General features: G+C 40.9%; 1 protein-coding gene across 1 annotated transcript in view; it reads left to right on the forward strand.

The window, feature by feature from the left end:
• The first annotated feature begins 3655 nt into the window (after positions 1–3655).
• fam189a1 (family with sequence similarity 189 member A1) overlaps positions 3656–25196 on the forward strand; it is a 264171-nt gene continuing 242630 nt past the window's right edge. Inside the window, exon 1 of the mRNA XM_017702715.2 lies at positions 3656–3880. Within this exon, the coding sequence (XP_017558204.1) occupies positions 3656–3880 (225 nt within the window). The remainder of the gene's footprint in view (positions 3881–25196) is intronic.

Genomic DNA, 25196 nt, shown 5'->3' on the forward strand with positions numbered 1-25196 from the left:
TAAACAACAACTGACCAAACCTAACGTAGGTGCTAAATGTAGGTGCTGAAGCTGGGCTGTGAGATTTATCAGATCTCTTGTCACTCTTAGCTCATTAGGTATTTTCTCTGTCCTTTGCATTTCTCACTTTCACTTTCCGTCCCTAATCCTACAGCATGTCAACTGTGCAGTTACTTGTTCTGACTCACAGGTGGCGCCAACATGCTACTATAGACTTTGGAGATGTGAAATGCACCTGCATTCTCACAGTCCACAGAATCATTTTTGGCTTTACAGTTAAAATTTGGCATCTGCTAGGCCTCACACCTTACCAAAAAACTCATTTTGATATCTTACAATGAGCAGTTGGAATAGAAAATATATTCCAAAGCATAGTGTATAAATGATGACTATTTTGATTTGGCCATAGCAGAGGATGGTGGTATTTTGTGTTGTTCTGTTATTGGGTTACATTTTGAAAGATGATTATTCAAACTGAATGCTTGAATGCTTCAGCCTAAAACATGGACATAAACATTGTATCAGACTATAGTCCTCACAGGCCTCAGCATCCACTGAATGCCATTAAACACACTTCCATCTATGCACCAGCTAATGAGGACAACCTTCATGACAGAAGGGGTTTAATGCCATATGTGTTATATTAATGACTATACTACTGATTGTGGTTTACTATTTTGACTTACTAATAATTAGGTTGGACATGGCTACAGCTATAGAAATATACAACCTTAATCTCTGCAGGGCTGTGGCCCTCCAGGACCTGTGTGTTGACACTCAGATTAAAAGAACCAATTCTGAAGAATAATTCATTTGAAGTTGATATTGCTAGCGCATACATTTATTATGTCTGTTCCAGTGTCCCCAGTCAGTATCACTCAGTTGCCTTTATCTATTATAACAGCCCCAACATACACCGATCAGGCATAACATTATGACCACCTCCTTGTTTCTATGCTCGTTGTCCATTTTATCAGGTCCACTTACTATATAGGTGCACTTTGTAGTTCTACAATTATAGACTGTAGTCCATCTGTTTCTCTGCATAGTTTGTTAGCCCCCTTTTACCCTGTTCTTCAGTGGTCAGGACCTCCATGGACCCTCACAGAGCAGGTACTATTTGGGTGGTGGATCATTCTCAGCACTGCAGTAAAACTGATGGGTGGTGTGTTAGTGTGTGTTGTGCTGGTATGAGTGGATCAGACACAACAGTGCTCCTGGAGTGTCTATTAGACACTCCTACCTTGTCTGTCCACCTTGTAGATGTAAAGTCAGAGGCGACAGCTCATATGCTGCTGCAGTTTGTATTGGTCACCCTCTAGACCTTCATCAGTGGTCATAGGACACTGCTCACAGGACGCTGTTGGCTGGATATTTTTGGTTGGTGGACTATTCTCAGTCCAGCAGTGACACTGAGGTACTTAAGAATTCCAGCAGCAATGCTGTGTCTGATCCACTTGTACCAGTGCAACACACACTAACAGACCACCAGTCAGTGTTACTGCAGTGCTGAGAATGATCCACCACCCAAATAGTACCTGCTCTTTGCGGGTCCATGGGGGTCCTGACCACTGAAGAACAGGGTAAAAGGAGGCTAAGACAGCATGCAGAGAAAAAGATGGACTACAGTCTGTAAAGGTAGAACTACAAAGTGCACCTATATACACTGCTCAATAAAAATAAAGGGAAGACTTAAACAACACAATATAACTCCAAGTGAATCAAACGTCCAGGATGGCACATCAATGCGAGCTGTGGCAAGAAGGTTTGCTGTGTCTGTCAGCATAGTGTCCAGAGCCTGGAGGCACTACCAGGAGACAGGCCAGTATACCAGGAGACGTGGAGGAGGCTGTAGGACGGCAACAACCCAGCAGCGGGACCGCTACCTCCGCCTTTGTGCAAGGAGGAACAGGAGGAGCACTGCCAGAGCCCTGCAAAATGACCTCCAGCAGGCCACAAATGTGCATGTGTCTGCACAAACGGTTAGAAACCGACTCCATGAGGATGGTATGAGGGCCTGACGTCCACAGATGGGGGTTGTGCTCGCAGCCCAACACCGTGCAGGACACTTGGCATTTGCCAGAGAACACCAGGATTGGCAAGATCCTCAGATCCCTTGTGAGACCATATGCTGGTGCGGTTGGCCCTGGGTTCCTCCTAATGCAGGACAATGCTAGACCTCATGTGGCTGGAGTGTGTCAGCAGTTCCTGCAAGATGAAGACATTGAAGCTATGGACTGGCCCGCCCGTTTCCCAGACCTGAATCCGATTGAGCACATCTGGGACATCATGTCTCGCTCCATCCACCAACGCGACATTGCACCACAGACTGTCCAGGAGTTGGCGGATGCTTTAGTCCAGGTCTGGGAGGAGATCCCTCAGGAGACCATCCGCCACCTCATCAGGAGCATGCCCAGGCATTATAGGGAGGTCATACAGGCACATAGAGGCCACACACAATACTGAGCCTCATTTTGACTTGTTTTAAAGACATTACATCAAAGTTGGATCAGCCTGTCGTGTGTTTTTCCACTTTAATTTTGTGTGTGACTCCAAATCCAGGCCTCCATTGGTTAATAAATTTGACTTCCATTGATGATTTTTGTGTGATTTGGTTGTCAGCACATTCAACTTTGTACAGAACAAAGTATTCAATGAGAATATTTCATTCATTCAGATCTAGGATGTGTTATTTGAGTGTTCCCTTTATTTTTTGAGCAGTGTAATAAGAGGAGCTGATTAAATGGACAATGAGTGTAGAAACGAGGTGGTCATAATGTTATGCCTGATCGGTGTATACTTTCTGGCCACTTTATTAGGTGCACCTCCCTTGTATCTAAACTCAATGTCCATTTTATTAGCTCTTTACTGCTTACCGTATAGGTCCACTTTGTAAATCTACAATTACAGACTGTAGTCCACATGTGCCTAACAAAGTGTCCAGTGAATGAGTGCACACTGTTGCCTATACCTGTTCTTCCACTACCGCGGTGTGGTCGCTAGAGGGCGCCCGTGTGTCCTCCTTTCACACCCGTCCTGCCTCAGTGTGTGTGTGTGTGGCTTTGGACAAGCGGAGCTCTCACTCCAGCACCTGGCACAGGCGGACGCAGCATCCAGCTCACTGCAACCAACCTGTACTTTCACTCCATTCATTTCTCCACGCTGAGCTCCTCACACCATCCACCCCGCAGCCTTCCTCTCCTTCATCAGCGCGGCTGCGAGGTGAGGCGACTGCTTTCACTCCTCTGTGGTGACCGCGGCGAGGAGGAAGCGTGATGATGCCTGGAGACGGTTTTTAATGGATCACCTCTCGTTTCCTCGAAGTAGGCGACGACGTATCTGCGTGGGGTTCCTCGAAGCGGTTCCTCGGCCGTTTCTACCCTCTGCACTTGCTTGAAAGGACTGTTTTAACCTTCGGCGCGGCGAGGAGAAACATTTGAAGTGTAGAGGACGTGTTTCCCACCATTTATGCCCGTTAAAGGCAGATCCCTCAGGGATGGTATCTGCCTTCTGTCAGCCTGCAGCCAGTTCGTCTTTATGTCCTCCGTGTCGAGGAGAACCGGGGGCTAAAAACTGAAAGCTCGCCTCCGTCCACTCGCCTCTCACTTACACAGAAGTTTGGAGTGTTTTTTTCCATCTTTTTCTCGTCGCAGTCATGCCTGTGGGGTCTGTGCCCAGGGCTCGCTCTCTGAGCCCCGTGTCTCTGGCCCGCAGCCTCTCCCGTCTGAGGGAGTTCAGGACGCGGACTCGGATCATGCTCTCTCTCGGCGTCGCTCAGATGGTCCTGGGCAGCCTCATACTGGCCGTGAGCTTCGCCGCCTTAGCCCTCACTACCTCCCCCAGAGTCCGGCACTCCTGCCCCTTCTGGGCTGGCTTCTCGGTGAGTTCCTCTCGTTTATTATTACCCGCCCTGAGGTGTGCGAGGGGGAGGTGGGCTGTCTGTTTTTTGCCGTCTTCTCGCTTCGTGAACGAGCGCGTTGCCCTTTCCCTGCTTTCTCCGCCTGAGGCGTTCTGCAGACTCAGCAGCTCTGCGCGAGCGAGCGCACGTGCTGTTGTGGAGTTCGCGCCTTCTGACAGTCTGAATTAGCATTAGCACACTTATCCCATCTGTTAGCCTCGCGTCCCGTCTTCAGACTTTCTTTCTCTGTTGCGAACGTCTTTTAAATGATTTTATTGACTGAATTATAGTGTTTCTCCACCCCACTGGTGTGTTGCTGAGGTGAAGAGCTCTTCTGATTGTTTGCTTTTCTCTTTTCCATAAAAACAGCGTAGAGCGTATCATGGCGGGTCACCAGCAAAACCAGCACGTGTTGTGTTTTGGCTGCTGGTGTGCAAAGTCTTCACGTCAAAGTGCAAAGTCCTCACTGTTCCAGTGTGTTGACACTGACAAACATGTTTTAGTGCTGTAATTTGTCTGAAGATGATATTTAGATGTGGGTGTGTAGACCAGCAGGGCTTTTTTAATGGCTTGCGTAGGTCAGTGAGTCACTGTTAGAGCAATAATTTATGAGCTAGCTTACCCATTGGGTCCCTTCCTGTAATTTTTCATAGGGCTGCCATTAGCACCTTGCTCTCTTTGTTGTGATGAACTAACCCATCCCACACAAGATTACAACACTATATCCAACGATATCTTGATAAACTGCTTGTTTGCAACTTGCGTTTGGGTGTAGGTTTCCACTGAATCACCACAGAGTGATGTCCAAGACTCAATCGCTTCTACCACCCTTGGAAACTAGCCTTAAATGCATCAACATAAAGATTCTGCCTGTACACTCCTAAAAGTAAAGTCGGCAAGCTGGTTCAGCGGAGCTCTACAAAATAACCACTTTTGGTACCCTAAAACCTTCTCAATGGATGGGTTGTTTAACTTGAGACATATAAATATTGTTTTAAAGTTTAAAGAACCTCCACATATTGTAAAGCATCTAGTAAGACCTTCTACATAATGTGAAGGTTCTAGGAAGAAAGGAGAATTGGCATATTACCTTTACATTACTTTAAACCAGGGCTCAGCAACATGTGCCTCTAGAGCCGCCTGCAGTTCGTTTACTGCCTGGTGGCTCCACAGAATTATATCTTTAGATAAAAATAAAATAATCCTCCTTTGCAGTAAAATAAAGTTCTGCTGATTGTTTTAACAATAAATGGTCTTAAATGTTGGAGTTGATGTGTAACTGCTAATTCACCCTTTAACCCTGAAGGTTGGCATGCAGACTGTTGGTCACACAGCAATGCAGACAACAATCTCGCATAGCTAGCAGCTAACAAAAAAGCAAAGACAAAGGTTCAAGAGGAACATTGATATTTTGGAGACGAGGGGACTTGTTTCCTGACTCTCCAGCTGGTTTCCTGACATGTCTAATCTGCACTGGGAACCTGTCAAACACTAAAAAGCCACAAGGCTGAAGTCAGCTCCTCGTTCAGATCCTCCTGGTTCACCTTAAATGGTGCAGCAGTTACATTCATTTAAGACAGAATGGGAAAATTTGAAAAAGAAGCTGGCGACTTCAGTCTAGTAAGAAATCGAATGTTGAGCCACATTTTACAAGAAAGTATTCCACTTTGGAAAAGATATAATGTTGTGGCTCCCAAGGTGGTTTGTTTTAAACCTTTAGAAGGTTATTCACACTTACAGATCTCTTTTTAAAATGTTGTTTGTTAGGAAACCAAAAGCGTTTCTATGTGGCTGAGCCCTTTATGGAAGTGTATTGGAAGGCCCACTACACTATCCTGCATAAGAATACTGATGTATTCTGTTCTAGGTGTACAGTTTCTAATAGGCTACTTGGTTAGAACATTTATTTATGACTTGACATATCCTGGGTTTGAGACTACCCGTGGTGTAGTCACTTTTACTAGTGCCATGACCCAGATCAACATCTGTTACGTCCAGGGGGTTGTTGTAATGGAAAAGGAAAGTTAAAGGCAGGGGGTAGTGGAGTTGCATGAAGGTAATTTGAAGGTCGTTGCAGTGGAGTCACTCACCTTTGTTCAGATTATGTTTAGATGATTGTACTCTGTCTTTAAAGTATTACTTATTTTTTGGGTAGGCAGGGGTTCGGTCCCGCTCTCTGTTGACTGTTGGAGCTCTTTTTACTGGATCCTTGTACAGCAGCTGAACAATTATCAAGTATAAACTAGAAAACACTGTTTATGTTTACCCTTCTCGACTGTCTCACTGAATTTACAAGACGAGTGTCGTTGGCTGCCTGCCTGTGTGGCATCTGGGCCATCATCCTGCTTTTGGCACACTGCACGCTGAGAGGGAGTCAGTGTCGTGGAGGGACGAGGGGTCCCAGAGCAGCCGCTAGGCTCTGCAAGGATAAAACTGCTATTGGCACCGAGTAAGTCTCAGCGTGGCTCAACCAAATCTAATATGATTTGAGGCCCCACTCCATGTGGCCTTATCGATGCCTGAGCCCCAGCACTTAGAGGCTCAAGCCGCTTTCTACCTCCCTCAGCTATTTTTTCCCCACTCTTATCTGTCGTTCTCTCTTTTTCACCGCACATTACTGCGCACTGCTTCTCGGTTCACTTCTTTGTATGGAACATGTCCTTGTAGTGCCAATCTTTCGACTCTCTTGACTGTTACAGACAGCTGTGATTTTGTAATGGAAGACTGAATGTCTTCATATCCTCACATTTCTTCAAAGATTCTTATTAGTCTTATGAAAGGAGTCTATAATAAAAAAAAAATCTGTTGCCGTCATGCAAAACTTGTACCTCTGAACAGTAAGAGAAAGAAAAAAGGTACTTATTAATTCTGAATCATTTTAATTGATCAAGTCATCATGAAAGGTTCATACAATGGAAAATGTGAAGGGCAGATGGCGATATCAAATGATAAAAATGGAGGTTTTCTCATGTGACCTTGCTTGTGTCTAAATAAATGAAACTGCAAAGCTGTTGTTTATCCTTTATGGACAACCACCCTCCTCTGTCCCGGAAAACTGTAAGAGTGAAATTTATCTGTAGGGTTCGATGTAAAGAGCAGTGGTGCGTTAACTGCATTTTTGGGACTTTAAAATTTCATGATGGTGACAGTAAATATTTATGAGGCAACACTTCCATGATTTTCTGCTGGAGATGGGCGGGGTCTAACATCAATTGCATATGGATGGGGAAAAAGAGGGATGTAAGGGCAGGTCCATGGGGGAGATGGGTTGGGTGTGCTTGTGTGTGTATGCGTGAAGATAAACAGCCTGGAGGTCGGAGGTGAAAAAGTCTTGTGGCCCACTAATCAGTGTACGGCTGGAATACTCCTGATAACACCACTTGTCCTTCGGTGAAAGCCCACTGCTTCGCTTATCTCTGTCACTTGATATTACATGTGTTTTATAGATTGTCATGCAAAGCTTGGTTCATGAGGCATGGAGGGTTCCTTTTGTGCAGAAGGAAAATAGAGGCAGGATTATAGTTCCATGTGGCTTTGTAATGACTCATTTTGTTTGCCTTCATTGTGCAGATCAGTGCCTGTGCAAATGACGAGCACTTTAAAAGAGATGATGCCTTGAATTCAAGGCTTGATTCAAATGTGTGCATCACCTCTGTATGAATTAAATATATTGCATCACACACGTTTGGTCTTTCAGATGACTTATTTTTGCCAATAACTGATGTGATATATTGTTGATGTTTATATGGTTTAGTAATGTGAAAAGAAATGAGGTACACATTTGAATTGATAAAATTCAGTGCAAACTTCAAGGCATACAGTATTAACACAAGGTATAAGCTGTGGCTGGTTTGCATAAGTAGCCCTGAGGTCACTTCACTGGTACAATGAACTGGTGACCATAGAACTCCTTTGGGAGTGCATTCACACAAAGCACAGTAGGAGTGTATGTGTGGGAGGAGGGGGTGGTGGGGGTGGTGGGGTGTTAGGACTGTGCTTCTAGAATGCAGTTTCATTTCACTTAATCATTTATACTTAACTCACTCACTGACTAGCACATTCATTCACTTATATGTATGTATGTGTGCATTAACATTAGTCAAATGTGCTCCACGCTTCCTGGTGCTGATGCACAGTGTCTGTGTGACAAGAGATAGTTCCTCTGAGAATTATACTGGAGCTGAGGGCTTTCCTTCCTCATGCTGGAGCTCCACTCCACTGCTCCGAGCCTGAGGCTGCAGGCCAGATCCACACTCAAAGAGCTGCTGGCCTACAACAAACACATGCTACTGAGCCACCACCAACTGTGCCCTCGGAATATGAACAGAAAGAGAAGACGTGTGGAATTTAAAGTAAGGGGATTTAAGGTAACGAAAGGGATAGGAGAAGAACATAATGCAGTAGAGAGGAAAGGATCATAATGCAACCCAAAGGACATAAAGGGAAGAAAAAGGAAAGGCCCCAAAGAGAAAGAAAAGGAGCATAACTCCCAGAAAGGAAAGTAAAGGAAAGAACCATAACAACTGACAGGAAGTGAAAGGAAATGAGCATAACAACTGACAAAAGAGGGCAGGAAAGGAAAGAAAAGAAAAGGAGCATAACAACTGACAGAAGAGGAAAGGAGCGTACCAACTGACAGGAAAGAAAAGGAGCATAAAAACTGACAGGAAAGGAAAACAAAATGAGCATAACAACTGGCAGGAAAGGACAGGAGCATAACAACTGACAGGACAGGAAAGAAAAGAAAAGGAGCATAATAACTGACAGGAAAGGAAAGGAGCGTAACAACTGACAGGACAGGAAAGAAAAGAAATGGAGCATAATAACTGACAGGAAAGGAAAGGAGCGTAACAACTGACAGGAAAGGAAAGGAGCGCAACAACTGACAGGAAACGAAATGAGCGTAACAACTTACAGGAAAGGAGTGTAACTGACAGGAAAGCAGAGAAGTATAACAACTGACAGGAAAGAAAAGGAGCGTAAATACTGACAAGAAAGAAAAGGAGCGTAAGAAATGACAGGAAAAGAAAAAGAAATGGTCATAACAACTGACAGGAAAGGACAGGAGCATAACAACTGACAGGACAGGAAAGGAAAGGAAAGGAAAGAAAAGAAAAGGAGCGTAACAACTGACAGGAAATGAGTGTAACAACTGACAGGAAAGAAAAGAAATGTAACAGCTCACAGGAAAGGAAAAAAAGAAATGAGCATAACAACTTACAGGACAGGAAAAAAGAAATGAGCATAACAACTGACAGGAAAATAAAAAAAAGAAATGAGCATAACAGCTGACAGAAAAGTACAAGAACATAACAACTGACAGGACAGGAAAGAAAAGAAAAGGAGTGTAACAATTGACAGGAAAGAAAAGGAGTGTAACAACTGATAGGAAAGGACAGGATTGTAACAACTGATGGGAAAGGACAGGATTGTAACAACTGACAAGACAGGAAAGGAAAGTAAAGAAAATAGCGTAACAACTGAGAGAAAAGGAAAGGAGCGTAAAAACTGACAGGAAAGAAAAGGAAATGAGCATAACAACTTACAGGAAAAGAAAGAAAAGGGAATGAGTATAACAACTGACAGCAAAGGAAATTAACGTAACAACTGACAGGAAAGGAAAGAAAAGGGAATGAGCAAAATAACTCACAGGACAGGAAAGGAGCGTAACAATTGACAGGAAAGAAAAGGAGCGTAAATACTGACAAGAAAGAAAAGGAGCATAACAAATGACAGGAAAGGAAAAAGAAATGGTCATAACAACTGACAGGAAAGGACAGGAGCATAACAACTGACAGGACAGGAAAGAAAAGAAAAGGAGCGTAACAACTGGCAGAAAAGAAAAGGAGCGTAAAAACTGACAGAAAAGGAGTGTAACAACTCACAGGAAAGAAAAGGAGCGTAACAACTGACAGGAAAGAAAAAAGGAATGAGCATAACAGCTGACAAGAAAGGACAGGATCATAACAACTGACAGGACAGGAAAGGAAAGAAAAGAAAAGGAGTGTAACAACTGACAGGAAAGAAAAGGAGCGTAAAAACTGACAGAAAAGGAGCGTAACAACTGACAGGAAAGGAAAAAAGTAATGAGCATAACAGCTGACAAGAAAGGACAGGAGCATAACAACTGACAGGACAGGAAAGAAAAGAAAAGGAGTGTCACAACTGATAGGAAAGGAAAGGAAAGGAAAGAAAAGGAGTATAACAACTGATAGGAAAAAGAAATGAGCATAACAGTGGACAGGAAAGGACAGGAGCATAACAACTGACAGGAATGGAAAGGAGTGTAACAACTGACAGGAATGAAAAGGAGCGTAAAAACTGACAGAAAAGGAGCGTAACAACTGACAGGAAAGGAAAAAAGTAATGAGCATAACAGCTGACAAGAAAGGACAGGAGCATAACAACTGACAGGACAGGAAAGGAAAGAAAAGAAAAGGAGTGTCACAACTGATAGGAAAGGAAAGGAAAGTAAAGAAAAGGAGCATAACAACTGATAGGAAAAAGAAATGAGCATAACAGTGGACAGGAAATGACAGGAGCATAACAACTGACAGGAATGGAAAGGAGTGTAACAACTGACAGGAATGGAAAGGAGTGTAACAACTGACAGGAAAGCAAAGGAGCGTAACAACTGATAGGAAAGGAAAGGAGCGTAACAACTGACAGGAAAGGAAAGGAGTGTAACAACTGACAGGAAAGGAAAGGAGTGTAACAACTGACAGGAAAGGAAAGGAGCGTAACAACTGACAGGAAAGGACAGGAGCGTAACAACTGACAGGAATGGAAAGGAATGTACAACTGACAGGAAAGGAAAGGAGCGTAACAACTGATAGGAAAAAGAAATGAGCATAACAACGGGCAGGAAAGGACAGGAGCATAACAACTGACAGGAATGGAAATGAGTGTAACAATGGACAGGAAAGGACAGGAGCATAACAACTGACAGGAATGGAAAGGAGTGTAACAACTGACAGGAAATGAAAGAGCGTAACAACTGATAGGAAAGGACAGGAGTGTAACAACTGACAGGAAAGGACAGGAGCATAACAACTGACAGGAATGGAAAGGAGTGTACAACTGACAGGAAAGGAAAGGAGCATAAAAACTGATAGGAAAGGAAAGGAACATAACAACTGACAGGAATGGAAAGGAGTGTACAACTTACAGGAAAGGAAAGGAGCGTAACAACTGATAGGAAAGGAAAGGAGCATAACAACTGACAGGAATGGAAAGGAGCGTAAATACTGACAAGAAAGAAAAGGAGCATAACAAATGACAGGAAAGGAAAAAGAAATGGTCATAACAACTGACAGGAAAGGACAGGAGCATAACAACTGACAGGACAGGAAAGAAAAGAAAAGGAGCGTAACAACTGGCAGAAAAAAGGAGCGTAAAAACTGACAGAAAAGGAGTGTAACAACTCACAGGAAAGAAAAGGAGCGTAACAACTGAGAGGAAAGGAAAAAAGGAATGAGCATAACAGCTGACAAGAAAAGACAGTAGCATAACAACTGACAGGACAGGAAAGGAAAGAAAAGAAAAGGAGTGTCACAACTGATAGGAAAGGAAAGTAAAGTAAAGAAAAGGAGCATAACAACTGATAGGAAAATGAAATGAGCATAACAGTGGACAGGAAAGGACAGGAGCATAACAACTGACAGGAATGGAAAGGAGTGTAACAACTGACAGGAAAGCAAAGGAGCGTAACAACTGATAGGAAAGGAAAGGAGCGTAACAACTGACAGGAAAGGAAAGGAGTGTAACAACTGACAGGAAAGGAAAGGAGCGTAACAACTGATAGGAAAGGAAAGGAGCGTAACAACTGACAGGAAAGGACAGGAGCGTAACAACTGACAGGAATGGAAAGGAATGTACAACTGACAGGAAAGGAAAGGAGCGTAACAACTGATAGGAAAAAGAAATGAGCATAACAATGGGCAGGAAAGGACAGGAGCATAACAACTGACAGGAATGGAAAGGAGTGTAACAATGGACAGGAAAGGACAGGAGCATAACAACTGACAGGAATGGAAAGGAGTGTAACAACTGACAGGAAATGAAAGAGCGCAACAACTGATAGGAAAGGACAGGAGTGTAAAAACTGACAGGAAAGGACAGGAGCATAACAACTGACAGGAATGGAAAGGAGTGTACAATTGACAGGAAAGGAAAGGAGCATAAAAACTGATAGGAAAGGAAAGGAGCATAACAACTGACAGGAATGGAAAGGAGCGTACAGCTGACAGGACAGGAAAGGAGTGTAACAACTGACAGGAAAGAAAAGGAGCATAACAACTGACAGGAAAGGAAAAATAAAAGAGCATAACAATAGACAGGAAAGGACAGGAGCATAACAATGGACAGGAATGGAAAAGAGTGTAACAACTGACAGGAACAGAAAGGAGCGTAACAATTGACAGGAAAGGAAAGGAGTGTAGCAACTGACAGGAAAGAAAAACAAATGAGCATAACAACTGACAGGAAAAGAAAGAAAAGGGAATGAGTATAACAACTGACAAGAACGAAAATTAGCGTAACAACTGACAGCAAAGGAAAGAAAAGGGAATGAGCATAATAACTCACAGGAAAGGACAGGAGCATAACAACTGACAGGAAAGGAAAGGAGTGTAACAACTGACAGGAAAGGACAGGAGCATAACAGCTGACAGGAATGGAAAGGAGTGTACAACTGACAGGAAAGGACAGGAGCATAACAGCTGACAGGAATGGAAAGGAGTGTACAACTGACAGGAAAGGAAAGGAGCGTAACAACTGATAGGAAAGGAAAGGAGCGTAACAACTGACAGGAAAGGAAAGGAGTGTAACAACGGACAGGAAAGGACAGGAGCATAACAACTGACAGGAAAGGAAAGGAGCATAACAACTGACAGCAAAGGAAAAGAGTGTAACAACTGACAGGAAAGGAAAAGAGTGTAACAACTGACAGGAAAGAAAAGGAGCATAACAACTGACAGGAAAGGAAAAAGAAATGAGCATAACAATAGACAGGAAAGGACAGGAGCATAACAACGGACAGGAATGGAAAAGAGTGTAACAACTGACAGGAATGGGAAGGAGCGTAACAACGGAAAGGAAAGGAAAGGAGTGTAGCAACTGACAGGAAAGAAAAGGAGTGTAACGACTGACAGGAAATGAAAAACAAATGAGCATAACAACTGACAGGAAAAGAAAAGAAGCATAACAACTGACAGGAAAAGAAAGAAAAGGGAATGAGCATAACAACTGACAGGTAAGGAAAGAAAAGGGAATGAGCATAATAACTCACAGGAAAGGAAAGGAGCGTAGCAACTGATAGGAAAGGAGCGTAACAACTGACAGGAATGAAAAGGAGCGTAAAAACTGACAGGTAAGAAAAGATGCGTAACAAATGACAGGAAAGAAAAGGAAATGAGCATAACAACTTACAGGAAAAGAAAGAAAAGAGAATGAGTATAACAACTGATAGGAAAGGACAGGGGTATGACAACTGACAGGAAAGGAAATGAAAGGAAAGTAAAGAAAAGAAAAGGAGTGTAACAACCGACAGAATAGGAAAGGAAATAAAAGAAAAGGAGTGTAACAACTGTCAAGAAAGGAAAGGAGCATAACAACTGGTAGGAAAGAAAAGGAGTCTTAACAACTGACAGGAAAGGAATGGAGTGTAAAAACTGACAGGAAAGGAGTGTAACAACTGACAGGAAAGAAAAGGAGTCTAACAACTGACAGGAAAGGAAAGGAGCGTAACAACTGATAGGAAAGGAAAGGAACATAACAACTGGTAGGAAAGAAAAGGAGTCTAACAACTGACAGGAAAGGAATGGAGTGTAAAAACTGACAATAAAGGAGTATAACAACTGACAGGAAAGAAGAGGAGTCTAACAACTGACAGGAAAGAAGAGGAGTCTAACAAATGACAGGAAAGGAAAAATAAATGAGCATAACAACTGACAGGAAAGGACAGGAGTATAACAACTGACAGGACAGGAAAGGAAAGAATAGAAAAGGAGCATAACAACGGACAGGAAAGGAAAAATAAATGAGCATAACAATAGACAGGAAAGGACAGGAGCATAACAATGGACAGGAATGGAAAAGAGTGTAACAACTGACAGGAACGGAAAGGAGCGTAACAATTGACAGGAAAGGAAAGGATTGTAGCAACTGACAGGAAAGGAAAGGAGCATAACAACTGACAGGACAGGAAAGGAAAGAATAGAAAATGAGCATAACAACTGACAGGAAAGGAAAGGAGCGTAACAACTGACAGGAAAGGAAAACCAAATGAGCATAACAACTAACAGGAAAGGACAGGAGCATAACAGCTGACAGGACAGGAAAGGAAAGAAAAGAAAAGGAGTGTAACAACTGTCAGGAAAGGAAAGGAGCATAACAACTGGTAGGAAAGGAAAGGTGCGTAACAACTGACAGGAAAGGAAAAGAGTGTGACAACTGACCAGAAAGGAAAAAGAAATCAGCATAACAACTGACAGGAAAGGAAAAAGAAATGAGCAACTGACAGGAAAGGCAGGAAAAAGCAACTGATAGGTTAGGAAATGGAGGAAAAGGGAGGGAGCATATTAACTGACTGGAAAGGAAGGAAAAGTAATGGAAAGGAGTGTAACAACAAAATAGGAAAGAAAGGGGAAAGGAAAGGAATATTAAGAAACATAATTGGCAGGAAAGAAAACAACAGGAAAGAGAAGCAGTGTAATAACTAGTAGCAAAGGAAACAAAATAAAATGACATGACTAGAAATAATTATATAAATAAAAAGGCGAAAAGGAATGTAACGTAGAAAGAAAAATAATGCATAGCATAGAAGGATTTCAAAGAAAGATGAATATGACATAAAGGGAAGAAATAATTCAACATGAGGCAAGTGAAGGAAAAGATCGCAACAGGAAGAAAGGAGCATAAAATAAAAACGGTACAATTCTGGAAACTCTGCACCCCCCTTCCTACTCACTCTCTCCTTTACTAAAAGCCACCATCCCTCCATCTCAGCTGGAACATCAGTCAAACATAAAGAAGCTGCGCACCATCGCTGTCCACAGCGGGGAAGTCAGTGCAAATCGAGGAGGCAGTTGTGTGTGTGTGTGTGTGTGTGTGTGTGTGTGTGTGTGTGTGTGTGTGTGTGTGTGTGTGTGTGTGTGTGTGTGTTTGTACTCATTAGTATTCATAAGGGACAAGCTGGTGTGTGCAGCCATTTTATGTTTGACCATGTTGCCATGAGCCATGAACACACACTCCATCCCCTAAACTCCTAAACTCCTAAACTGCAATTCACTTCGTTACTCTGATGATTACACACATTAGCATCATAGTGGTTACAGAATTATTAATAGTGTAAAGGTTAATACCAGAGCTGTCAAATGAGTAAAATAATTAATCATGATTTATCGCATTTCTGTTAGTTGCCCAAAGTTAACTATAGAGAGACTTCTTACCATTTAAAAACAATGCATTTTGTTAAAACTTCATCAGAATGTTTGTCTTTTAATAATTCAGTAACATTTTTTTCATCATATGAATGCAGGGTTTATGTGAACTTGAAGATAAAACTCATATGAACGCTAAAATGGCTTTTTATTTGATACATCAGTGTGATGAGTGATTATCTCAAGTGTTACTAAACTCTGCTAAAGCCTGAGTAGATTGATAAAGCAATGTTATTAATCTCCCCTTGTTCATGTGTGCATATTGCATACAATTCTGCTGGTAAAGCAGAACTCTTTGCAAAGGAAAAACATGGCAGGAGTGTTTTTTGTACATCAGAGAATTGAAGGCACTACTGGCCCTTCAACCTGATGATGTCACACCTTGTTTATCTTGACTTTCATGGCAGATGTGACTGTGTGCATTCCTGGTGAGTATTGACTATTTACTTTAAGATTTTATTAAACATTGGACATCTTGAATGTTGATTTCTTTTGAAGACCATGGGAAAAAGTTCCTTGCCTTAAGTAAATAAAAAGCAAAGTTATGTTTGTCTCCTTTTTTGCCAATCCAAAAAATGATCTGATTGATAACTTTAAGGTCAAACTTTAAGATCAGACTTTTTTGATCCATTTTACCAGTCCTGAGTAGACTAATAAATCAGTGTGAGGAGTCAATTATAACTCTTATAACTATAACTGTTACTGATCTTTGCTTAAGCCTGAGTAGACTGATAAATAAATGTGATGATCAGTTATTAATCTCAGTGTTAATGAGCTCTGCTAAAGCCTGAGTAGACTGATAAACCAATGTGATGATCAGTTATTAATCTCAGTGTTAATGAGCTCTGCTAAAGCCTGAGTAGACTGATAAACCAATGTGATGATCAGTTATTAATCTCAGTGTTAATGAGCTCTGCTAAAGCCTGAGTAGACTGATAAATCAATGTGATGATCAGTTATTAATCTCAGTGTTACTGAGCTCTGCTAAAGCCTGAGTAGACTGATAAATCAATGTGATGATCAGTTATTAATCTCAGTGTTAATGAGCTCTGCTAAAGCCTGAGTAGACTGATAAACCAATGTGATGATCGGTTATTAATCTCAGTGTTAATGAGCTCTGCTAAAGCCTGAGTAGACTGATAAACCAATGTCATGATCGGTTATTAATCTCAGTGTTAATGAGCTCTGCTAAAGCCTGAGTAGACTGATAAACCAATGTGATGATCAGTTATTAATCTCAGTGTTAATGAGCTCTGCTAAAGCCTGAGTAGACTGATAAACCAATGTGATGATCAGTTATTAATCTCAGTGTTAATGAGCTCTGCTAAAGCCTGAGTAGACTGATAAATCAATGTGATGATCAGTTATTAATCTCAGTGTTACTGAGCTCTGCTAAAGCCTGAGTAGACTGATAAATCAATGTGATGATCAGTTATTAATCTCAGTGTTAATGAGCTCTGCTAAAGCCTGAGTAGACTGATAAACCAATGTGATGATCAGTTATTAATCTCAGTGTTAATGAGCTCTGCTAAAGCCTGAGTAGACTGATAAACCAATGTCATGATCGGTTATTAATCTCAGTGTTAATGAGCTCTGCTAAAGCCTGAGTAGACTGATAAACCAATGTCATGATCGGTTATTAATCTCAGTGTTAATGAGCTCTGTTAAAGCCTGAGAAGACTGATAAATCAATGTGATGATCCGTTATTAATCTCAGTGTTAATGAGCTCTGCTAAAGCCTGAGTAGACTGATGAACCAATGTCATGATCAGTTATTAATCTCAGTGTTAATGAGCTCTGCTAAAGCCTGAGTAGACTGATAAACCAATGTGATGATCAGTTATTAATCTATGTTACTGAGCTCTGCTAAAGCCTGAGGAGACTGGTAACCAATGTGATCATCAGTTATTAATCTGTGTTAATGAACTCTGCTAAAACCTGAGTATACTGATAAATGAATGTAATGAGTCAGTTATTAATCTCAATGTTAATGAACTCTGCTAAAGCCTGAGTAGACTGATAAATCAATATGATGATCAGTTATTAATTTCAATGTTACTGAGCTCTTATAAAGCCAGAGTAGACTGATAAACCAATGTGATCATCAATTATTAATCTCTGTTATTGAATTCTGCTAAAGCCTGAGTAGACTGATAAACCAGACTGATAAATCAGTATTGTACTGGAATTTCATGACTAGTTACACAGTTTCTAACTTCACTTAAATGGGTTAATTATTCATGAATCGTATTAGCATAATAATTACTTGAAGAAAACTGAGGAACATCTTGAATTAAACAAACATTACAATAGCAAGATTTTTCTATTCTGCCTTGTATTCTAAATGTATTCTGAATAGATTACTTTTTATGTACTGTAATAGATTATGTCACTGAATACATTTAGGACAGTGTATTCTGTATACAGTCAACATGATTTTTTCGAAGCATTTGAAAAAGCCAACACTGGTTGCATATCATTCTGAGGCGTAGTTTTCCACTCATTTCTGCTTTTTTTTGGGTCTTGCCCACATGCACTGTTCAGTGTAACCTTTTAGATTACTCATATGTGCTTTAGTGATAATCAAATTCACTGCATTGCAGTAGCTAGAAGTAACTTTAGGTTTATGAAGATAGTCATAGACTAAAAAAAGCATAAAAAAAAACAGCATGCAACCATCTTGGCCTTGGGTGGTCCAAAGGGTCAAGCTCAGAAAATGCCTTATCAGCATTAAAAAAGTGGTGGTAATATTTCTTACCTTTCTGATGAAACTGCTGTGGCTGCTGCTGCTGCTGCACAGACTCAGTCTAATTAATTACAACAATTCACCATTTTTTTCTCCCGCTTCTGTATTTTAATATTTATACTAACACTGTTTGCCATCTGATGTCGACCAGAGGAGGATGGGTTCCCCTTTTGAGTCTTGATTCCTCTCAAGTTTTCTTCCTCTTGGTCTTAGGGAGTTTTTCCTTGCCACTGGCGAGGCTCATGTGGGCTTGGACTTGGATTTTTCTGTAAAATTGCTTTGTGACAACACCTGTGTAAATAAACTTTGACTTGACTTGAATATTTATTAACGTTAACACATTCTGTTACCAGCAAGCCACATGCTATCGCTGTGTTTAAAAATAGTGCGATTACATATTTGTGCCTAGCCAAAGCTAATTATCAGCAGATTGAGAAAATCATCAGTGGGGGCAGAGAAATGGCAGTAAGGTGACAGAACTCTTACATCTCTAAATAGTGTGCGGCAGTCATGTGTGAAAAGTCTACATTTCACTTTTCATGTACACCATTCTGTTGTGCTAATTAACCCTTTAAGCTTTTTTGTATGGTCATGTCCTTAGGCTTATTATTCACTTACCACATAGAAAACAATGCAAAGTGATTAAGTTATTATTAAGTTATAAGATTGAGTAATGGAAGTCCATGAAGTTTAAATCCTCAAGGATCTAAATCTGTGATTGCTTTCTAATTAGGTTAATGTTGGTCTTGTGGGCACACCATATGTACTTACAAAGTAGGCCCTGTGAAAAGACTTTTCACTGTCTCCATGTACTTTACCAGAATTGCTCCCTTTGTGATGTAAATTGAGCGGTTCTTGCATAAGCCTTACGCTTATCAGTCACAAAGTTAATGTCATTTGTCCCATATAGAATTTATCAGCACCTGAAAAGTCCCTTTCTCTTTGAGTCTGAGCAGCGTAGAGAGAGAAGGCTACACTGGCATAGCCTACTGTGATAATTCCATCAGTACCCATGTATGGGGGTTATCAGTAGGGGTCCTGATCAAGTTTTGCCATCAGTCCCAATCTGAGTTCTTTAATCATCGGAATCCAATCCAATGTTTTGCTTTTTTGGCCTACTTTTTAAAATGAGCATTAATATTTTTATGTTTATTATTTACTTATGATCTAGTTTGTTTGAACAATCGGGTGACTTTAGGTAACAGTTACTTCAAAATGCTGCAGTAGAATTTCTTCATTTTTGATATACGCTCGAGTGATATACACTCTGGACTGATGCACACTTAAAAAAAAGATTGTTCTTGAAGGGTTCTTTAATAAAGGTAGTGGTTCTATTTAGAACCCTGAGCCATGTACATGCTTAAATGGTACTTGTGTTGTATATGGTTCTGTATTGAACCATTTTGGAAACTGTTCTGTATGGAACTAAAAAAAGTTTCTTCTGTATTTACAAGCTTGACAATATAACAATAGCACAAACCTTTTTGGTGCTATATATTGTGATATATTATGGAAAACTGAATTTGCATCACTTTTTGAATGTGAAGGCTTGATGTTTTATGTAAACATTGTTAAAGTAAATTGTTAAAATGTACCATTCACACCCCACTCCATACAGTCCATATATGGATACAGAGCCATAAAAACAGCCCTTTGTGAATTCATAGTTTTTCTGATGTCACCAGAAACAACACATTTTCATATATCTACCCATTCAGACTGAAGTTATAAGGAGTGTATCAGCGCCTTTTTGAATTGCACATTCAAAGGTAGCCAAACAGAATAAAGGTCCTTTACGCATATCAGTCTGAAAAGCACATTAACAAAAAGAGCCAGGGATAAAAAGATGTTAGAAAGTCATGTAATAATGGATTCTAGCTATTTTTGGTATATAAAACCACACAAATAATATAAGACGATCTCAGGGAAACTGAGTAAAATTTGAGGGAAATGTAGGGTGTGGGCCTTTTATTCAGACTCCTACAAACATTTTGAATATTTTATACTATATTCCGTGAGACTATTGGTTAATAATTCTGTTATAATAGAGTGTGTAGAATGCAGCTGAGCGTAACTTGTTTTATATGTGGAAAGAATGTGTATGTGTTTGTGGGTGTGTGCTCAAGGCTGCTTTGTGACTGGGAGCAGAAGAGCAGGCTGCCTCACGCTCTTCAGAAGCGTTCACTTAAAGAGGATCGTGCTCAGGAGCCCTTCAGAGCACGCCGGCTCCCCGTAAGCACATGCGAGGACGGTGCGTGTGTGTAGACTGCCAGTTTTCCCTCATTACTGCCCGAGAACTCAGCACTGTGCTCCACTTTGAAAGAGAGTTATATATAATCAGACACAGAGCCACACACAGACGTTACACCCTACTCAAGGATAAACGCTCTCATGGGCATATGTGCCAGCATAAATAGCTGAGGTGGTGTTTGTTGCAGTGTGTTTGCATGCACTTTACATACTTTAGTATATAGATGCAGACATTTTATGTTGCCCTACATTGTAATACTTAACAATGTAAATACTTTTATTTTATTCAGATCAGTTTTGGAGCTAGTGTTTATATTATTATGTTGTGACTGTCTTTGTTTCTGTGATTGTTGAAGTCTGATTTCTTCAGACTAGGATTGATTCTGCTTTTGTATGCATGTGTGTTTGTGTGTGAGTGTCAGATACTGGAGAAACTCCAGGTCTACGTGAATGAGACAGCAATCAGATTTCTGCTTTGCCATTGGCCAGTAAACTCACAGAAGAAGACGTGACATAAACGTAACATAAAGTCAAAACTTCACGCCACAGTTTTTTTTAAAAACCATTCAGCCGCTTTACCTGAAAATATGAACATACATCATCTAGAAGATGAAGAATATTTAAATCCTTAATTTCGTCGTAGTTGGATTGTATGTATATGTTTGTATCAGCATGTAGTTGGTTTCAGTGTCACTTCAAAACTGTTTTGCTGTCATTTCACCGCAACAGTTTTTGCTTATTTCCAGTACTGCCATCTGTTTTTGCACATGCGCAGACTAAGAAATACAAAAGAAATCAGAGTAAGAGTTTCCATGCCCTGAGAAATCTGATTACTGAGCTAAAATCTAGCTCTCTTTATAGGATTTCTTAATGGGATTTCTAGACCTTACTCCGTTCTAAGACTTTGGATTATGCTGTTTACATGACCATTTGAATAATCAGATAACTGCAGAAATCTGGTTATGATCAAAGTATTGAGTGCATGTAAACACTTAATTTTATTTGGAAATACGTACATAAAACTTTCCGAAAATTGGGATAGAGACCATTTAACGCTATTAATATTGTCAGATGCTTGGGTATAAAAGGTGCATCCAGGAAAGGCCCAGTCCTTAATGACCAAGGTTGGGTCGAGTCTCACCAATTTGCCAAATAAGTGCATCAGTGAATTATCCAGCAGTTTAGGAACAGCATTCCTCAATAAGCAATCACTAGGTAAATACCATAATATCATCAAAAGATTCAGAAAATCCATCAAAATCACACGCCTGAAAACCACAACTGAATCCTGGTGACAGTCGATCCCTCAGACGACGTTGCATTAAAAACCAATATGCCTTTATGACGGATATCTCTAGATCAGCTCAAGAATGCTTTATTAGACTGTTCTCAATAAACACTGTTCATCGTTTTTAAAAGTGTCAGGAGTTTTTTACTGTGGAAATATTATAACCCAGTTATTCCATCAAATAAAAAGCACATACAGTGTAGACCTTGTGTATTTTGAGCAATGATAGCAGGAGGATCAGCACATTGTCTCTTCAGCCACACACTGACTGTGATTGCAACCATTCCTGTCTAGTGTCTTAGTATGAAAATATCCTAGCAGTACAGGAAGACCTACTCTTTGGCAAAAAAAAGAGTCCTGTGTCAGGATTGGCCCCTCCCAGTCTTCCATGTGCATTTGTTTACATGTCCATGTGCTTCTTTGTTTTGTTTCCTCCCGGTTCTGCCCCTTGTTTCTTGACTCTGCCCTTGATTGTTCCCACCTGTTTTCCACCTGTGTCTTGTAAACCCTCGTTATCCCTGTTTGTATTTGAGCTCTGTGTTTTCCCTAGTCTAGTGCTGGTCTTTGATTTGTTTGTTGTGTTGTTTGTGCGGTTTGAAGTGTTTGGATTGTTTGGTGTTTGTTTATCCCTGTGTTCATTTTTCATCATGTCTTTTCCCTGTTCGATCCGTGTTGGCTCTATGACCCTGGACTGTGTTGACCCCGAGTTTGGATTTGCCCTTAATAAATCTAGGTTGTCTTCGCACATGCGCCTGCCTCCTCATCGCTCCTCAACATTACATCCTGTTTTTGTGAAGTTCTTTTAGAAAAGCTACAGGTTTCATTTTATTAACACTGTTGTTTTTGGATCAGCTAGGTTGTGGTTAGGATTAGAAATGTCTTGTAACATGAAAGGAAGATATACAGGACATATACACGGCCCCACGCCCTGCCACGTATTGCCATCTCAGCAGGCCTGAGCTGTGCACACTTTTACTCATCACCCTCCTTCCCTGCTAGATAATTCTCACAGGCAGCAGGACCGTGTTCCAGTGGCCAAGAAGGACAAAGAAGTTTATCTTTCTCTCGTTCGCTCTCACTGTCTCACTTTCTTTTTCTTTTTTCCCTCTTTCTTTCTCTCTCTCTCTCATTCTCTTTCCGTCTGTGCCTTTCTTTCTCTCTTTATTTTTCTCTCACTTTTTCTTTCTTTCTCTTTACTCCTCTCGTCTCTGTCTGTCTCTCTCTTCTTTTCCTTTCCTGTCCTGTCTCTTTCTTTTTCTGTCTTTATTCCCTCTTCCTCTCTCTATCTATCTGTCTCTCTCTTCTTTTCTCTCTCGCATTATGTTTATCTATCTCTCATTCCTATTCTGTCTCTCTCTTTCTCTGTCTTTCTACATGTGAAGTACACAGTGATGGTCGTGACCTTCACCAGTTCTCTGTCATCTCAATCAAAGAGCACATCAGAGGCCATAAGCACCTACAGCATTCTGAGAGTTAAAGGAAAGCTGCTGGTCAGACACTGCACTACAAAGTGTGTATGTGTGTGTTTTGAAGGAAGGGGGGGTTACATGAAAGGCTGATGTGGATCCCGTATTCTGGAGCTGACATTTGATCATAATGAGTTTACAGGCTCATGATGGATTTAATTTGTGTGTGTGTGTGTGTGTGTGTTTGTGTTTGTTTTCCCATAAGGACAGTAAAATAAGTAAAGATCCAATAAAATCTGCCTCTTAAAGGACACGATGTCCTTTACCATATCTTTTTTTTTTACATAGAACAGTTATTCCTTTGATTGTATTTAGGTCTAGTTTAATACTTGCATGTTTAGGCTTTGGTTTAAGATCTGCAGTAGTTATAGTTAGTCAGTATCATGATTTGGTTTAAGGTTAAAGACATTTAGTTAACCCTTTGAAATCAACAGTTATTAATTTAATGTTTGCTATGCTTGTTAAATGTAATTATTAGTGAGGCACTGATATGGCAGTTGTGGGCGGAGGACAATGTTTTCTTTTTCTTGTGCTTATCTGTCGACGCAGAGGCAAAACATTTATTAAACGTAACTGGATCTTCTGTTACACAGCAGTTAGTTCCAGCCATACAAGCTGATTGGTTGAGAAGCATTCTAACTGTGCTGTTATTTCACCATAATATCACGGGTTTTTCACAAACACTGTATCACTCCGCTAAGACGCTGTCGCTAAGCAATAACTTTGACAGCTGTAGGAGACGCTCAAGCCATTTGAACATTTTTTCTTACTTTGCCACAAACAGAAAATGAATACTTTAAAGATCACATTTGACTGACAGCTGATTTGGTCAGGCTCTAGAGATGAGAATACACTAAATATCCTAAACAGCTAAACAACCTGGAATTAACCAGAAATTAACCAAATAGCATTCCCCAAACAAAATGAGCTGTAAGATGCTTTACAGACTGGCTGGAACAAACAAGCAAAACAATGACAACACTGAGCTAAACTTGATGTTGCAGCAGTTTTATGGCTCAGACCACACTTCGAAAGGCAAAGCTTACAGCATACTGTGCAGCGAGTCAGCGGAGTTCATTACTCTGACGTCGCAACAAGCTGCTTGTTAAGGTGCTAGAATTTGGCAGAAGGAACAAGCAATACTTTTTGAACTATAAAAGAAAAGTAATTAGCATCAAATCACACCATGTTTTTGTTAATGCTGCACCTTCCTGCCACTCCTACATGTTAAAGTCTAGTTACAAGTATAGTAATGCAAAAATGTGTCTTGTGTGTGTTAACATGTGCACACATGTAAGTGTTTTTTTGTTTGGAGTGGTGGGTGATACGTTGAGGAAATGAGTAAGCAGAGTGATTAACTTGTGGTCTCCAGATTAAACAGAACCCATCTCAGACCTGTAATCCCTCACAGCTTTTTTCCTAGTCCCTTCAACATTAAACATGCCCAGATAAAAACAGTTTCCTTACACCCTGCTAAATAAAAACACTGTCACCCCCACAGCGCTCACTGCCCCAACTATTCCTCCTCTTTAATCAGAGGCTTCCATTGTGGTCATTCGTGTTTACAGTACATATATACTCTTGCAGTCTGTATGGGAGAGAGACTCTCAGGTCATTATTTTGGATGCACTGTCATGTGTTAACATGCTATCATTGGCTCTGATTAAGTACCAGTGTTGTTGATAATGTGTTTCATCTAGAGCCGTGTGGTCTTTGAAGATCAGCTTATTTGTAGTGTCTCAGTGTGTTAGTGTTGGCCAGAATTCAGGATGTGGCTTTCTGTTGAGCTTTGAAACCGTCTCCCGTCACACTGCTCCCGTTGGTTTCTTTGTGTGTGGGGGGGCTGATGGGTAACAAAGTCATTGTGTGCAGACCGGCTGCTTTTGATTGGCTGGTTGGCCGATGGGCGTGAGCAAAGCCTCATGGGAGCAGAGGAACCAGGCCAAAGATAGATAGAGAGAGAAAGAGAAATGTGAAAGGAAAGCAAGTCACGACTGAATTGGATGGGTCAGCTGGCTGGACTCGAGAGAACTGATTCTCCACACCTCTAATGGATGCCATAGCCTGAGACTGCCTTATGCCTGGATCTGGAAAAATAATTCAAATG

The sequence above is a fragment of the Pygocentrus nattereri genome, chromosome 25, assembly GCF_015220715.1.
Source record: "Pygocentrus nattereri isolate fPygNat1 chromosome 25, fPygNat1.pri, whole genome shotgun sequence".
In the NCBI taxonomy this organism is placed as follows: Eukaryota; Metazoa; Chordata; class Actinopteri; order Characiformes; family Serrasalmidae; genus Pygocentrus; species Pygocentrus nattereri.